We start from the raw sequence: 17,258 nt of genomic DNA, 5'->3' as shown, positions 1-17,258 counted from the left end.
GCTCCCTACTGTCTTCCCTGTGCTCCCTACAGCCTTCCTATGTGCTCCCTACTGTCTTTCCTGTGCTCCCTACTGCCTTCCTGTGTGCTCCCTCCTACCTTCCTGTGTGCTCCCTCCTGCCTTCCTGTGTGCTCCCTCCTGCCTTCCTGTGTGCTCCCTCCTGCCTTCCTGTGTGCTCCCTCCTGCCTTCCTGTGTGCTCCCTACTTCCTTCCTGTGTGCTCCCTCCTGCCTTCCTGTGTGCTCCCTCCTGCCTTCCTGTGTGCTCCCTACTTCCTTTCTGTGCTCCCTACTGCCTTCTTGTGTGCTCCCTCCTGCCTGTATGCTCCCTACAGCCTTCCTGTGCTCCCTCCTGCCTGTGTGCTCCCTACTGCCTTCCTGTGCTCCCTCCTGCCTTCCTGTGCTCCCTACTGCCTTCCTGTATGCTCCATTCCTCACCTAGCCAGGTAATAAACAACTTGTTTTTCCCTGGAGCTGTCTGGCCTTTGGGCCTGAGCTGCCAGGTCCTTTTCCCCAGGGCTGCTGGGCATGTTGTGCATCTTGTCAGATAGCCAAGAATAGCCTTGTTTACGTGCACACATTGCTCCCCGTAGGCTGGTGGCCACTATTCTCCACACATTGCTCCTAACCTCTCTACCACTTCAGTGGGTACATCAGTCAGAGGAGTGGGCCAGGAGAGCCCTGACATGACACATAAGCCACTTCCTGAGGTGGCCTGCCAGCGTGGTAATCCCTGATGCTGAATAACAGGCTCATGACACATTCGTGCTCGGGATGCTGAGGCAGGAAGACTATGTAGTCAAGGTTAGCATCAGTGCTCAGGATGCTGAGGCAGGAAGACTATTTAGTCAAGGTTAGCATAGGCCACACATCAAAAACTAGCTTTAGAAAAATTGTTTCTTTGTCCAAGACAGTGGTTCTCAGCCTAGGAGTTGCAGCCCCTTTGGGGGTCAGACAACCCTTTCACAGAGGCTGCATGTCAGATATTTACATTACAATTCATAACAGCAGCAAAATTACAGTTAGGAAGTAGCCACAAAATAATTTAATGGTTGGGGCCACCACATGAGGAAGTGTATTGAAGACTTGCAGCATTAGGAAGGTTGAGAACCACTGCTCTAAGATTAAGTGGGTTTGTTTGTTTACTTTTTGTTTAAAAAGAAAAATAAACAAATAGAAAGGCTCCAGAAGACTCAGTACCTCTCAGTTGTCGCCCCTGGTCTTCTGGTTAAGTTGGAGCATCTGACCCGAGACCATCATATCTTGTGTGTTCCAGGCAGGGGCTGAGATCTCCACTGTGAACCCGGAGCAGTACTCTAAACGCTTCAACGAGTTCATGTCCAACATCCTGACGTAGTCATCTCTGCCTTCTGCCAGGGCCAGACTGCTGGACAAGGGGTCGGGGATCGGGAGAGGGAAAGGGTGTATTTGGGCTAGAAGGGAGGGCGGGGAGCAGAGGGGGAGCAGAGGGCTTTAGTAAAGGGACTGCAGCCTGTGACACATAGCAGTTCTAGCAGGGAGGGAGGGGGACGTGCTGTGTGTGCGCGTGCTCACAGGATGTAGCCTTACTTCCTGCTCACCCTTGATATGCCCCTTTGTCCCTGGTTAAATGGGCTCCCCTCTTGATATCTTGTAACCTTTGGTGATACATTGGGGCTAGAGATGATTTTGTGGGTTTCTTTGGGTTTGTTTCTGAAATTCATTGCCCCAGGTTTGCTATTTCTAATGCTCTGTGTCATCACCCTAGCCACCTCCCTGTTCCTAGCAGGCTCTCAGTTCCCTTCAGTTAAGACCGGCACAGTTGCTCCGACACCGTGAGAGGAGGTCAGACACCTCCGTCAGCCATGTTTTGATCTCACCCAGAAGGACTTTTTAATTTCCTGGAGTATTGTGCATAGCTCCCTCCATGTTTCCACCTGGGATCCAAGTGAAATGTTACATTCACTCCTCCATCCTGTCCTCACAGAAGAACATTGCGGGTTGACCCCAACGTCTTGGACCAGAGTCCGAGGCCTCAGAGGGGAACAGGTTCATCTTCATGAGATGATGAGTGAGCAGAAAGCAGCTGGGCCCTCAGACAGCTGGTTCTCAAAGAACCCAGTGACCACCCCCCAGCCACCTGCGCCTCGGACCTGGAATTGTGATGTCTGTCAAGCCTGCCTCCCACTGGCTCAAGGGGAACTAGAAAGCTTCTTCGCATTTATCAGGACCCCTGTGTTTCAGTGGAATCCCAGAAACTAATACGTATCAAACGGGGTCGTGTGCATCATCCATATCCTAACTCCTGACCTCTGGCGTGCAGTCACCTGTAACTAGCATATGGTCAGGGGCAGAGCCCTCCGTCCCTGGGTGCTCACTGCAGAGACACCACTGCAAAGCCCCAGCCTACCGTGTAGGTGTCTGGCTCCCTGTGCCTGTGATTTCCCACCTGGATAGCTTCAGCCAGCAAGGTGCTCCACCCAAGGTTGCTTGAGCCACTTGAGGATGTGACCCAGGAAAGCCTATTTGGAGGCCAGATGTGGGGCTTGACCCACCCCCAGCCTCAGGGCTGATTTTCCTTGCCCTCTTACCCTTTCTGAACTTGGGATCTGCCAACAGGCCTCCTCGGAAAGAGCAACATCCTGCAGTCTCCTTCAGGATTCCGGCCCAGTGCCTCAGAAGGGAACTACGCAAGTAATTCTGATGCCACCAGAGTAACTGGTGGCCAGGAAGAAAAATGGCCCTGTTGGCCTGCACTGGGAGAGGTACATTCCTATCTCCTCCCAACCCCTCAGAAGGAATCAGGAATTTAGGATGAGATGGAGAATTTGTAGATAACCCCAAAGATGTGAAGCGGGTTTGTGGAACTGTCTCGGGTGAATAGAGGACTCCTGTGACTGCCTCCCAAGCTAGCCAAGCTCAGCTGTGGGAGCTGGAGCCATTGTGTGGTCCTCCATACCCAGCACTGAGAGAAGAAGCGAGATAGCAGTCGGCTTCTTTCTCTTGAGCTGCCACATTGGGTGGAAGCCCTCCTGGTGAGGCAGGTCGGCGCCATACTCCTGCCCAAGAAGAGTATAGGTCAAGTTCTGGGGATCAGAACCCAGAAGTGTCTTGGGGAAGTACCAGAACCACGTGGTTCATGGAGAAATGTTTTTAATTTAGGAGAGGGTTATATAGGAATAATGTCTGGACTGATTTCTCCACCTCACAATCAAGAGTGAAAAATCTGCATCTGCTCCCAGTAACCCCAAGCTTGGAAGCCGAGGCTGATCCTATTGTCCTGCGTATGAAAAGTGTAACAATCTTATCAAAGCAACTACGGGGATCTAACTTGTTTAACATTGAGTTTTGTGGGGGTTTTGTTTTTGTTTTTTGTATATTGTTTACAATTTTGAGAGGTAGCATTCTGTTTCAAATGCTCTTTGTTTTCCTGACAGTATTGTTGAGTGGGTCAAAATATTTGAGCTGTGGTTTGGTGGACTTGACATTGTTTTTTAAAAGGTCATTCTCTGTGTTGTCTTCAAAACCTCGGGTTTGGCCCTGATTCCTTTGGCATTCATATGTTTAAAAGCTATTTATCTTGGTTCATATAAGTTTTCTTCCTTTTTGTGGCAAAAATATGCTATCAGTCTCAAAGTGATCACACACACACACACACACACACACACACACACACACACACACCCCTGCTCCCTCTTTTCTGAGTCCCACCGTTCACTTTCTGGACAGCATGTGTTGAGACCCTTAACTTCACTCCTCAGGGCCATGAAGATCGGCCAGACCATCTTATGGCATCCAGAATCACCTTGGGTCTTCCAGGAATAGATCTTTAAGAATTAAGACCCAGACGATTCGGGAAAGGGAAGGGATCCTCTCCCCAGTTCTTCATCCTGACACAGCGGAGCATCCAGTCACAACTTCTCTGTTCCCCATCCCTCCTGTGGAAAGTGTGAAGCTGAGAACATACATCTCACATGCAGCTAAAGTGAGGGGTACTATGGAAACTCTTAACAGACACTAAGTAATGGCCACGGGCTGTTCCAGTCTGAGCCCTACCCTGTGTCAGGGATGTGCAGGGCCGGGCAAGGAATGCGGTTCTGCTGCAGTACTCAATCTCTCCTTATCTAGCTCAGGGGTTACTGGTCTGTGGCTGGCGCCATCCATGAGTGGCCCCCAGGCTGTTCTCAGTGGCACTATAGTCCCCCACAGGCAGCTCTTCCCCCCCTCGCCCATCACTTTTCTTCATCCTGGGCTTCAGGCCTGAACAGGTCCCCTGACAGTGCTCAAGGCTGGAGAGGCTGGAGTCCTGCCAAGCCCTCCCCTCTTCACAGTGTGCCGGGCCTGCCTGAGAGGTGGACCAAAGACCCAGGCCTTTCTTAGTAGCCGACCTCACCCCCAGTTGTCTTACCAGTTCAGGTTGAGAGGGGAAAAGCATTAGCTGTTTCAAGTCTTGACCTACTCAAAAGTATGTCGGGCACAAAGGACAGTGCACTCAGCCCTCAGAGCCCTGGCTTGTGGCTTCCTGAGTTTAGAGACCTCACCTCTGTGGCAGTAAGGGGGGTGGGGGCCCAAAGGGAAACACATTTAGACAGCTGCCCCAAATCTGCCAGCCATGGTCCTGTCCTCCTCTGAAATATGCCACTTAGAGTGACTCAAGGGGAAACGAGACTCGGCTGTCCTTCAACGGGTTGAGACACCAGAAAGGCTGGGGAGACACTAGAAGAGACTGTCACTCGCCCACAGCCATTTTGTGTGGTGAGGAGAGCCCATACATTTAGGGGAAGCACGTCTGCTCAGCACATCTCAGCAGCAGGTCAGAACGCCAAACACACAAAATGTGAATGAAGTCTGGAGTCACCTTTGGGACCGCAGGATTAAAGTACCACCCACCACATGTGACTTCCCCATTTCTGGCTGCAAGTTCCATTTTTTTAAAATAGGAATTTTCACCCCTGTGCTTGTTTGTCTGATGTCTGCTCTGAACAGTTCGAGCCCCGTTACTGTTTTAAAATGCATGCGTGTTAAAATGAATCTCCAACTGGAGGACGAAATAAAACTCAGAAAGCTTTGTGTACATCTGGTATGTGAATCCTTCGATGATGTAGCCTACCCCTCTTCAGAATCAGAATTATTTTTGTCCCTGTTTTAGAGACGGTTCAGGCAAAATCAGTGTAAGTTTTGGAGAAGCAATATGGTAGCAGCCCACTTGGAGATGCGATAAATGAGCAATGTTAAGCTCCCAGCACTGGGTGGGATGCCTACCAGATGCCCAGGATGCACCACTGCCCCTTCCTCACTTCAGCTGTGGATAGACAATGGCTAGGAACCGTGTACCCCAACTGGCTGTGTGGTTTCGAATACAGCATCCTTGGATGCCTCCAGCTACCCATCTACATACTTGTACCTTAAAGTTTAGTACTTGGGCTGGGGTGTTTCTCAGTGATAGAGTGCTTGCCTAGGAACGTACAAGGTCCTAGGTTCCATCCCCAGCACACGCACAAGTGTGTGCAAGCACACAAAAGTTTAGTAGCTCTCAGTGTGGATCTGGACCAGCCGTTATCAGTGGCTCCTGAGATTCAGAAACAAAACTCTCAGCTCACCCCAGACCTTCTGATTCAGGACGTTAAAAAGGGGGGTGGGAGCAGCCAAATGCCACCACGGTTGTGTTTCTAGAATCCCAACCCTGCAAAGGAAGACAGGAGTCTGGAAGGCAGACACAAGCCTGGGCTGTGGTTAGTGGTAAAATGCTGCCCAACATTGAAAGCCTTGATTCCCCCAGCAGTACAAAAAAATTATTTTAAACCAGGAATGAGTTTGGATGGACCCTGCAGACAATTCGGAGACTACCTGGGAACCATGTGAACATCCGTTTACTGGGACACTGAATCTAAGGCAGGTTTCATGAGCTAGTGAGCCAGAGAGTACTCCAAGTAGTGAATGAAATCATCTTGAAGGAGGAGACTGCGCCCCACCACCCCAGTGATGAACTGCAGACAAATACTGACCTGGATCAGTAGTCATGGGTCCTTGGCCAGATTCCACCGAAGCATGGACAGATGGTGGAAGACTGCCAAGAGGTCAGTGAAGGAGGTCTAGGTTTGGGGGTCAGATGGAAACACTGGTTTCTATCCTGGCAACACCACTTTGCAAGCGGACTCGGACACTGGTGAGTGACCAGCCCAGCCCAGCGCAGGCATCCACTAGTGACCAGTAGGAAGTCCCATTTGTGCCAATGAAGCAAGGCAAGTCCAAAAGAAAACACAGGGCCGAGGGATAGCTCAGTAGCAGAATGTGTGCTTAGCATGTCCAAGGGCCTGGGTTCAGGCCCCAAAGAGGGCTGAGATAAAGTAGCTCTGTACTGGACCCTGTCCCTTGTGGGGACAAAGCTACAGGAACAAAGTCAAGTTGAGTGGAAGAAAAGCAATTTTATTAAAAAGAAAAACAACAAAAGAAAGCTGGGACCAGAGCATGGGGTCAGTCCATCCGGGCCTTCAGTGTCCTGGTGGTGATCTTGTCCTTTTCACTGCCAAGGGAGAAAACCACACACACACACCAATAATCATGTGTACTGTTCTCTTCTGCCTGCCTCCCCTGACCCTTAGCTGTAAGAACGGGGAAGGCTGTCTGGCGCCTGCTGCCCTATGGACTGTTAGGAGGCATGGGCAGGGGAGCTTTCTCTGGAGAGGGTCTGGGCTGGACTGAAACACCTAGAGGAGTGGAGCGCCCCCCCCCCCCCCCCCCCCCCCCCCCGGCCAACAGAACAGGTGGCTTCACAAGCACCCATCTCTCACTGCAGTAGACTCAAGAACCTTGGGCCACTCAATTCTGCTTTTCATGGTGCGTAAGCAGGACCCATTAGGAAAGGGGACACTATGCCATTCTATCAGGTTCCTGGTGACAGCCTTGAACAAACTGGGAGAGAGCACCTCAGGTCTGGCTAGGGCATGGGATATGGGATGTGAACCATGCACAGGGTTCCAGGCTGTAGACTGGAAGGCGTGTGGAGGATGGAGGGCCACCAGCCACTCAGTCTGCAGGAAGCTACTTCCCATGGTCATCCCTGAAACTCTGGGGACACTGTTAGGGAAGAAATGTCCCCTGTGAGGAGACTTAGGGTCACAAAATGTCACCCAACAGGGCTGGAGGGCCTGAGCAGCACCTAGCGCCTCCTGTGGTAAAGCATCGACTCTGGGGCTCTGGGCCTGTGTTGGCTCCCTCCTTCCTTTCATGCCCATCTCTTATTTTTTTGAGACAGGGTTTTACTGTTTAGCTCAGGTTAATCTTGAATCAAAATCCTCTTGTCCCCGCCTCCCCAGAGCCTAGAATACAAATGTCCCCGCCTGTCACCATGCTCTGCTTCTTCTAGAGGCTCCTCTGCCCTGACACCTGGTGAGGGCTTCCGAGGTCAGTGGTAAGCTAGGGGCAGAGGAGGGGCGCAAGTGTCTGTGAAGGTTCTAGACTTCTCCCAACTCATACGCACATGATGTGAACAATGACGCCCATGCCCGACACGGCATCCCGGTCCACGGCATTCAGCATGGCTTGGGAAATGGTCTCAAACAAGTGTTCTGGATCCTGCCAACAGAGTCAAGCTTTCAGACCTGGGCTGTGTTCCTCCTTCTCAACCCTCCTATTTTCTGGACTCCAGCTGCCCTGCTCTGGGCCCTGCCATGCCTGGTGTGAGGGATGATGGTTCCTTGGATATGGGACCTCCTCAGCTCCTTCCTCAGGAAGAAACAGGATGAAGAACACTTCAAACCTGACAGTGGGACCTTGGGCAAGTGTCATGATGACATCCTCTGTCAGAGCCTCAGTCCCCTTGTAAAATGAAGCGTGTCTCTGCCAGGTTAGAGCTTGGACTTCTCTGCAGCCCGAGATGGTCCTGCATGTCCCATGGGCACCTCTAAACTCAGCCCACGCAATCTTACAAGCACACGCCTCAGACCAGCCCTTCCCCTCAATTCTCCATCTTGGACTCCCTGCCTTGCCTCTGGCTTCCCTCCTGTCCCCAGTCAGGACCCCAGCATCTCCTGCAGATGAGTGACCGGTCTCAGCAGCTGTAGCCTGGACCCTCAGGTTCCTCTCCCTGAAGGAAAGCATTTGATCATGGCGGGGTGCTGAAGGTCCCATCCTACTCCTCAGCCTCATCTCACACACACTCTCCCACTTACAGGCACTCTCAACTCACTGAACCCCACCCAGTACAGGCGACTCTGCCGGCCCCCAGGCCTGCTTTTTCCTCTTCCTCCTCCCCCTCTATGTGTCTGAACAACTATTTGAATGACCTGCCTTGTTAATGGCAGTTAAGCCCTTGAAGTCACTTTGTACCTGGCCTCCAGTGAGCCTGCAGAGCAGAACAGCCACATTTCAGCACCTCCCTGTGAAGTGCAGCTCTAATTTTTTTCCCTTGATTTATTTATTTATTATGTATATAGCATGTTTGACTGCATGCCAGAAGAGGGCATCAGATCTCATTACAGATGGTTGTGAGCCACCATGTGGTTGCTGGGAATTGAACTCAGGATCTCTGGAAGAGCAGGCGGTGCTCTTAACCTCTGAGCCATCTCTCCAGCCCACTCAATACCCTGTCTGAGGAATGCTCCCATTCACAGCCGAGGTGAATGGAGGTAGAACAGGGCTGACTCACTTATGTAAGAATAGGTTTCCACCCAGGGAAACAGAGGCAGGTGGACCTGTGAGTTTGAGGCCAGCCTGGTCTACAGAGTGAGTTCCAGGACAGCCAGGGCTACACAGAGAGAACCCCTGTCTCAAAAGCCAAAACCAACCAAACAAAATGGCTGAAATAGAAGGGTTTCGAGTTCAGAAACCCAGCTCCAGGCTCACACTGGTGCTGCCTGCAATGGACGAGGACGAGAAACCTAGTGTGATGCTGTAATAAGCATGTGACCAGGGCGGGTCAACAGAGGCTTCTGGAAACCCTCAAACGGAGCAGCAGCTGTGGCCTGCTCTCTTTCCACACCTTCCCCTCAATTCCTGCTGCACAGACACATCTGTCTGTAATGGCCATGGGCGGATGGATGCTGCTCACTTACCATGTTGGGCTCCCAGAGAGACTCGCACATCCCATACATTTGTTCGGAGCAGGTACCACTGACCACAAAGTCATCAGTCACCATGGGGCAGCCAATGAGGTCTAGAGAGCAAATGAAGGGCTTAAAGGTCTTCGGGTCCAACCCAGCAATGACAGGCTCTGTATAGTAGGGTCCAAACCTGTGGCCGGGGTGAGAGAGAGTCCAGAGTTCACACACGTCTGTCCGACAAGGGAGGCCAGCAAGGGAGGGGCTTGGAAACATCCCTTCACTCTGACTAACCCTGTGCAGACCCTTCCCTCTCTCCGGCAATGTTCTAAATGTGTTCACCCCCTCCTCTCTGCCTTCTCTTCCCCACCCTCCCGCCCTCGCTCGCTAGTCTTTGAGAATTCTGCTTCTCATCTTCATTACTAGGCGAAGTCCCACCATGATTATGCTCTCTGTTTGTGCATTTACACCTCTACTTCTCTAGAAAAGGATTTGAGACTGGGCTAGGGTGTGGCTCACCAGCAGAGCACATGCCCAGTATGCAGAGAGCCCAAGAATTCCAGTAGTGCAAAACAAATTTAACAATTAAAAGTGGGGGGCTGCAGAGATGGCTCAGAGGTTAAGAGCACTAGCTGCTCTTCCAGAGGTCCTGAGTTCAATTTTCAGCAACCACATGGTGGCTCACAACCATCTGTAATGAGATCTGGTGTCCTCTTCTGTATACTAAATGAATAAATCTTTAAAAAGAAAAAAAAAAGGATCTTAATGGACAGGTTCAAGTTGGGCATAGTGGCACACACCTTCGATACCAGCATTTGGGAGGCAGGATCGTCTCTGTGAGTTTGAGGCCAGCCTGGTCTACATAGTGATATCTAGTTCAGCTAGGGCTACAGAGAGACCCTGTCTCAAAAAGCAAACAAACAAACAAACAAACAAACAAACAAAAAAGTCAAGACAGAAAGGCCAATCCCAGGAGAAACTTCCTGTGTGTCTCCTTGGTTTGTAGTATTTTTGTTTGTTTTGTTTTTGACGACAGGGTTTCTGTGTCCTGGCACTCACTCTGTAGACCAGGCTGGTCTCAAACTCACAGAGACCCATCTGCCTCTGCCTCCCGAGTGCTACCTGATGGTCTACAGCACTTGAGTGTGTGAGCGTGAGTGTATAGGGGGTGAGTGTAAGGGTGAGTATATAGGGGGTGAGTGTGTAGGGGGTGAGTGTAAGGGTGAGTATATAGGGGGTGAGTGTGTAGGGGGTGAGTGTAAGGGTGAGTATATAGGGGGTGAGTGTAAGGGTGAGTATATAGGGGGTGAGTGTGTAGGGGGTGAGTGTAAGGGTGAGTATATAGGGGGTGAGTGTGTAGGGGGTGAGTGTAAGGGTGAGTATATAGGGGGTGAGTGTGTAGGGGGTGAGTGCACAGGGGGTGAGTGTATAGGCACTGGAGGTTGGTCCTGGGGATTTTTTTAAAATAATTTATTTTTTTTTTATTTTGTGTGCATTGATGTTTTCCCTGCATGAGGGTGTTGGATCCTGGAGTTACAGACAGTTGTGAGCTGTGACGTGGATGCTGGGAATTGAACACAGGTCCTCTGGAAGAGCAGTCAGTGCTCTTAACCGATGAGCCATCTCTCCAGCCCCAGTCCTGGGGATTAAACTGAACAAGCAGTATGTCTGAGGACATGGTCATCAGTAATGGCGCTATAAAAATGATTTAGGACTGAAACTGGACCTCGGAGGTACAGCATTTGCCTAGCAGGTAAGATGCCCTAAGTTTAACTCCCATCACCACAAAAGAAATACTTAAAGGAAAAAAATAAAAATAAAAGAGGAGGAGTTTGGTGAAGGCAAAAGACAGAGCAGTAGAACACGTGTGCAGTCTGTGTGCAAGGCCTCGCTAGGTTCTGTCCATGTACCCAGGAGGGGGGGGGGCACGGGCGCAACAAAACAAGTTTAATGGGCTGGAGAGATGGCCCAGTGGTTAAGAACACTGGCTGTTCTTCCAGAGTTCCTGAGTTCAATTCCCAGCAACCACATGGTGGCTCACAATCATCTGTAATGAGACCTGGTGTCCTCTTCCAGCCTGCAAGCATACATACAGACAGAACACTGTATACCTAATAAATAAATAAATAAATCTTAAAAACTTCCTGTGTAGAAGAACAAGCAGTGCTCTTAACCTCTTCCGGAGGTCCTGAGTTCAATTCCCAGCACCCACATGGTGGCTCACAACCATCTGTAATGAGATCTGGTGCCCTCTTCTGGCCTGCAGGCATATAGAACACTATACACAATAAAGAAAAAAACCTTAAAACAAACAAACAAACAACTTCCTATGCAGCTGGTTTTGAACTCTTGATCCTCCTGCCTGGAATTACCCAGTGCTGTGATGACAGATGGATGTCACCATGCCCAGGTCAAATAGGATAATTTGATACAAAGTTCTTTCCCCCTTTTTTTTTAATGTGTGTGGGTGCCAAGGATGCCAAAAGTATCATGATCCTGAGTTTTTCAAACCTCCTGAGAATCAAATTTTACAAGATATTTAAAATTTTCATCCTCTTTTGATATATGATGACCTTGAACTTTTTTTTTTAAAAGATTTTTATCTTTATTTTATGTGTATGGGTGTTTTGCCTGTATGTATGTCTGTACACCACATGCATACAGTACCCACAGAAGCCAGAAGAGGGCACCAGATCGCCTAGAACTGGAGTCACAGACTGTTGTGAGCTGTCCTGTAGGTGCTGGGAATCAAACCTGGGTCCACTACAAGAATAAGGACTCAGCAGGACAGTGGTGGCGCACGCACACCTTTATACACCTTTAATCCCAGCACTTATGAGGCAGAGCCAGGCAGATCTCTGTCTACAGAGCGAGATCCACGACAGGCACCAAAACTACATGGAGAAACCCTGTCTCGAAAAAACAAAACAAAACAAAAAATCAAAAACAAAAACAACAAACGAAAAGAATGGCTGTGAAGACAGGTTCTGTGAGCTGAGCCAGCATTCATGAGGCAGATAACTCCAGGCCAGCCTGGTGTATCTGAGTTCCAGGCCAGCCATGCTAGAGTGACACTGTCTCAGACAGGAAGAAATGAGGGGAGGGAAGGAGGGCAAGGTGGGAAATGAAAGAAAGAAAGGAAGGAAGCCAGGGAGAAACTGTCCCCACAGCACTCCGACTAAGTGTCTAAGCACTGTCCCCCCCACACCCCCACCTTGCTTCCACTCACCGTCTCTCATACAGGAGGTTGGCCACCATGCTCATGAGGGTGTAAGGCTTGATCTGTCGACCTTCCTTCAGCTCATACAGGTTCAGCCGGAACTTGAGGCGCTGGGCACTGGGGTAGGAGAAGCAGAGAATGAGTCACTGGTAAAAGTCATCTAGTCTTCAACCTGCACAGACACGAGGAGACACCGTTTCTGTCCCTACCAAGGGATGATGGAGCAGTGCTGTACTCACTGATGAGAAGATAGATGCCTTGTTCCAGAGTTCCAGAATAGTCCCCACATAGAACCAACCAACCATAGCAGCCACACATACTAAACAAAACAAGGCTTCCAAGACACAGGAATGGAGCGTCTCGGGGTGAATTTAATTTCATCTTATAGGGAAGGAAGCTGAGGCCAAGAGAATAAGGAGTTGCTGCCCACAGCAAGCAGGCAAACCCAGTGACAGAGGACAGAGCAAAGGACGCTGTGTTCTTGAGACTTTAAGAGTCCCGATAAGCACGCCTTCGAGGCCAGTGTGGGCTACAGAGTGAGTTCTAGGAAAGGCGCAAAGCTACACAGAGAAACCCTGTCTCAAAAGAAAAAAAAAAAAAAAAAAGATCCCAAATAAGCTTCTTTCCCATCTCTAGGACGCCAGCACCTGCTGCTGCTTGGGTCTCATGTCCTCCTCCCCAGAAATCCTACCCCAACTGTCTCCCCTCTTCTTCCTCTCTTTGTTGTTGTTATTTTATTATTTGTTTATGTGTGTGCACATGTTTATGTATATGTGTATTGGACATGTGGAGGTCAGAAGGCAACTTGTAGGGAGTCAGTTCTCTCCGTTTACCATCTGGGTTCCAGGGATTGAACTCAGGTTACTGGGCTTAGCCACAAGCACCTTTACCCACTAAGCCATATTATATTGCCTTCCATTTCCTCTCCTTTTCTGACTTCTCCCTGGTCCCCTGCAAAAAATAAGGCTCAGCTCTCCAGGTGCAGCTTACAACACGCCCCCTCACCCCACCCCCACACATACTGTCCCTCTAGACTCTGCTCCCCCAGAGTCAACATGTCACCTGAGGTGTAACTTCAAAATCTATCCCCTTTGGAGGACTTGCCTTAGCTCCTCAAAAGTGGCACAGAGGTTGGGGATTTAGCTCAGTGGTAGAGCGCTCGCCTAGCAAGCACAAGGCCCTGGGTTCGATCCTCAGCTAAAAAAAAAAAAAAAAACAAGTGGCACAGAAAAGGAAAGAGAAAGAAAGAGAGAGAGAGAGAGAGAGAGAGAGAGGGAAGGAGGGAGGGAGGAAGATAAATGGGTAGATAGATCAATCAATCAATCACCATCAGGGCTGGAGAGATGGCTCAGTGGTTAAAAGCGCTTGTTCTTGTGAAGGACCCGGGTTCAATTCCCAGCACCCACAAGGATGCTCACCACATTCTCAGACACCAGGCATACATGTGGTACACAGACATACATGCAGGCAAAGCACTCATATGAATAAAATTTAATTTAATTTAAAAAAGGTGGGGTGCCCCCTCAGTGGTGGGGTACGCCTTTAATCCCAGCACCTGGGAGATGGAGGCAGGCAGATTTCTGTGAGTTCGAGGTCAGCTTGGTCTACAGAGTGAGATCCAGGATAGCCAAGGCTACACAGAGAGACCCTGTCTTGAATCTCCCCCGCCAAAAACGGAGCTGGAGAGATAGCTCAGCGGTTCAGAGGACCGGGTTTGTTTCTTAGCACCCTCACACAAATATACATGCAGGCAAAACACCGATGCACATAAAAGAAGAATACATTTTTAAAAGAAAAATACAAAACAACAACAAAACTCCCTCACCATCTTCCCCGCAACAGTCCTAACTGCTGGATCTCAGTCACAAGATGCTCACAACAGGAACCATCTTGGAAATGTCACTTGATGACTTCAGGCACTAGATTAGATGTTCCTCATAGGAAATGGCATTGTTTTCAAATCACTTTTTTGTTTTTCAAGACATGGTTTCTTTGTATAGTCCTGAACTACTTTGTAGTCCAGGCTGGCCTTGAAATCACAAAGATCCGCCTGCCTCTGCCTCCTGAGTGATGGATTTAAAGGCGTGTGCCACCACCAGCCGGCTCAAATCATTTTTTAATATGCAATGGTCCCCTGGGTCTTTAAACACCCCTGGGTTACTATGTTCTGAAACAACAGAAACGCCATGTGAATGGTCCTTCTACCCCAGTGTTCAGGGAGTACTGACAAGAAAAAAGTCTGAGTATATTTAGTACAGATGCAATCTTTTCCTCCAAATTCACAGCTGCCCCACTTAGCTCTGTAGCCCAGGCTAACCGGGAACTCACTAGGTAATCCAGCAAATCTTGAGGTAGGTGTGATTCTCCTGCCTCATCCTCCCTAATGCTGGGGTTATAAGCATGAACCACCACCATCATCTTTTCTTTCCCTAATGGTAGAGAATGAACGCAGGGCCTCATGCTCACTAAACACATACTCCACCATCGAATCACAGCCCCATTCCAGCAGAATACTTTTCATCCAAGCTAGTTCAATCTGATGCAGAACCTTTAGACACACAGGGTGGGCTGTATTGCATTTAAACAATAAAAATAAGGGGCCTGGGGGGGCATTGCCTGGGGAGATGGCTCAGTGTGTAAGAGCACTGGCTGTTCTTCCAGACAACCTAGGTTCAATTCCCAGGACCTACATATGAGCTAACAGCCTTCGGCAACTCCAGTTCTGGGGAATCCAACAACCTCTTCCGGCCTCCAGGGCACAACATGCAGTTGGTACACACAGACATACATGCGGCAAAACACCCATCCACACAAAATAAAATAAATCTTTTAATAATAATAGTAATAAAAGGACATGGGGGCTTGGGCCTGAGGATACAGTTCAACAGCACATCACATGCTTAAGCATTTAAAATCCTGGTTTCAATTTCTAGTACCAGGAGGGAGGGAGGGGGAGAGAAAGAGAGAGACTTGACCCTTGACCTCAATGCTCAAGGAATAAATGAATGAATCGTTCTTTGGCCTCACAACAGCCACTGAGGCCGGTCGGGTCAGCAACAACTTGCAAAGTCCCATCCTTGAAGACAGTGAGTTGGTCAACAGGTAAAAACACCTAAAGCCAAGCCTGCCCAGTCCAATTCCTAAAACCCACATGATGGAAAAACAGAACCAACTTGCAAGTTGTCCCCTGGCCTCCACACCCATGTGGCACCTGGTCATACAAACACAATAAAATAATAATAAGAAAAAATATAGGGGCTGGAGAGCTGGCTCAGTAGTTAAGAACAGTGACTGCTCTTCCAGAAGAACTGAATTCTATTCCCAGCACATAACTGGTTCACAATCATCTGCAACTCAGGCTAGGTGTGCATGCAGAGTGTGTGTGTGTGTGTGTGTGTCCATGTCCAATGCCCTCTTCTGGCCTCTGCAGGCACTCATGTGGTACAGACATATAAGTAGGCAAAATACCCACACACATAAAAGAGACATTTTTTCTTTTGGTTTTTCAAGACAGGATTTCTCTGTGTAGCCCTGGCTGTCTTGCAACTCATTTTGCAGACCAGGTTGGCCTTGAACTCACAGAGATCCGCCTGCCTCTGCCTCCCAGGTACTGGGATTAAAGGCGTGCACCACCACCACCCCAGCTCCGTATTTCATTTTTTAAAGTCCCATCCTTGCTTCCCCGATCACCAACCACAGCAATCCTAAACCCCATGCTCAGGCATCACAAACCACGACCTGTTTGCTTCCCCTTTCAGACTCTGAAACCACATAACCCCTGTCAACAAGGCAAGTGGCAGTTCAAGCCTACCAGCTCACCAGGGTTAGTTATCACTCTGTCATGTCTGTTTTGTCGGCCACCTAGTGCTTTAGGGACCGTGCACAGCCTTTGGCTTCAGAGAAACCTGCACTGGGATCCGGCAGGCATTCATTAATGGCATCTTGAATAAAAGGCTCTGAGACTCTCAATGTCTTCATCTGCAGAATGAGACAGCTAGCCAGTAATATCAAGACCAAGATTAAAGGATTCCCTGACAAGGATGCTTCCCACAGGGTCCAGTAGTGCTAGTGTTCGGCAGGTGGCTCACATCAGGCTGCTCAAGACAGGTGGTCAACCAAGACACCAGGGTGAAGGCGGGGCTCTGGGACACTTACACTGTCTGGACGTCGGTAGCCAGCCCGGCCAGGCCTATGTAGAGCCTGTCACCCATGGGAAAGATCTTCTGGAAGTCCGTGGTCACCATCTGGGCCTGGATTCCGAAACGCCTGTCCGCAGCGATGGCCACACAGTTCTTCCCCTTCATGGCCATGACGGCCCCTCCGTTATAGGACATAATAGACTGGAAACAGACACATCAAGGGGCTCAGATCGTGGAGCTAAGTGTTGACATAACCTTCCGCCCAGTCTCCGGAGGCGCCTGGAAGCCCGGAGCTCCAGCCCTGAGATCGGCCCGGTGGGGCACCCAGGAACCGCACTCATCCGCACGGTCCTGCCATGCACATTCTACTGACCACCAGACCCTCTCCGTCCCACATTCAAGGCTTACCCATCCATGCTTTCAATTCCCATCCCAGGCTCCTTCCCTCCACTCCCCAAGCTCACCATGATTGCGCTCTAGTAGGACTCCGATCGCCTCTGCAATTCCTGCAAACCGGCTCTGGCTTTCTCTGGGCCAACGCTCTCGCCGGGTCTCCCCCATTGGCTGATGGGCCGACTCTTCCTGACCAGTTCAGCTTTCTATTGGATAAGCGTCCCGTCAGTCACAAATATGCATAGTTTGGTTGAGACACCAAAACCGAGGTCTGGAAAGCGGAAAGTGAACAGTCACCCTGAGTGCGGAAGAGCCTGCAGTCCGGGGCATGCTGGGATCTTGGCGGACCTGGACTCGGGCGTCCTCTCCCCCCCGGCCCGCCCCGGGGAAGGGGCGGAGCTGGCAACACGTGGGCTGCGGACGCGGCCTTGTAGGGCTTCGGTTGCGCTCAGAGGGTGTCCCCGGGCTTGCTGGGGCGCAGTGGGAGTTGG

At 50.1% G+C, this 17,258-nt stretch overlaps 2 protein-coding genes across 2 annotated transcripts in view; one reads left to right on the top strand and one right to left on the bottom strand.

Moving 5' to 3' along the window:
- The window catches only part of Pip4k2b (phosphatidylinositol-5-phosphate 4-kinase type 2 beta), a 29,264-nt gene extending 24,213 nt beyond the window's left edge, over window positions 1-5,051 (top strand). Inside the window, exon 10 of the mRNA XM_036196141.1 lies at window positions 1,275-5,051. Coding sequence (XP_036052034.1) covers window positions 1,275-1,355 — 81 coding nt within the window. The 3' untranslated portion in view covers window positions 1,356-5,051. The remainder of the gene's footprint in view (window positions 1-1,274) is intronic.
- Window positions 5,052-6,382: 1,331 nt separating this feature from the next.
- On the bottom strand, window positions 6,383-16,937 carry Psmb3 (proteasome 20S subunit beta 3). Its single transcript, XM_036194432.1, has 6 exons — window positions 16,839-16,937; window positions 16,391-16,575; window positions 12,245-12,352; window positions 9,031-9,208; window positions 7,458-7,552; window positions 6,383-6,500 (listed from the first exon to the last, which is right to left on the bottom strand). The coding sequence occupies exons 1-6, from the start codon at window positions 16,839-16,841 to the stop codon at window positions 6,452-6,454; spliced, it is 618 nt and encodes a 205-aa protein (XP_036050325.1). The 5' UTR covers window positions 16,842-16,937; the 3' UTR covers window positions 6,383-6,451.
- Window positions 16,938-17,258: the final 321 nt, after the last annotated feature.

Source organism: Onychomys torridus, chromosome 8 (genome assembly GCF_903995425.1).
Source record: "Onychomys torridus chromosome 8, mOncTor1.1, whole genome shotgun sequence".
Lineage (NCBI taxonomy): Eukaryota > Metazoa > Chordata > Mammalia > Rodentia > Cricetidae > Onychomys > Onychomys torridus.
The sequence above is the reverse complement of the archived record's forward strand: the minus strand, read 5'-3'. Positions and strand labels throughout refer to the sequence as shown.

Excerpts from the sequence above, each read along its gene's own strand:
- Psmb3 (XM_036194432.1), bottom strand. Across the intron at positions 12,353-16,390 it reads GCTACCGACGTCCAGACAGT|TGCCCAGCGCCTCAAGTTCC; the intron begins GTAAGTGTCCCA and ends CTCCTACCCCAG. Across the intron at positions 9,209-12,244 it reads AACCTCCTGTATGAGAGACG|GTTTGGACCCTACTATACAG; the intron begins GTGAGTGGAAGC and ends CCCCGGCCACAG.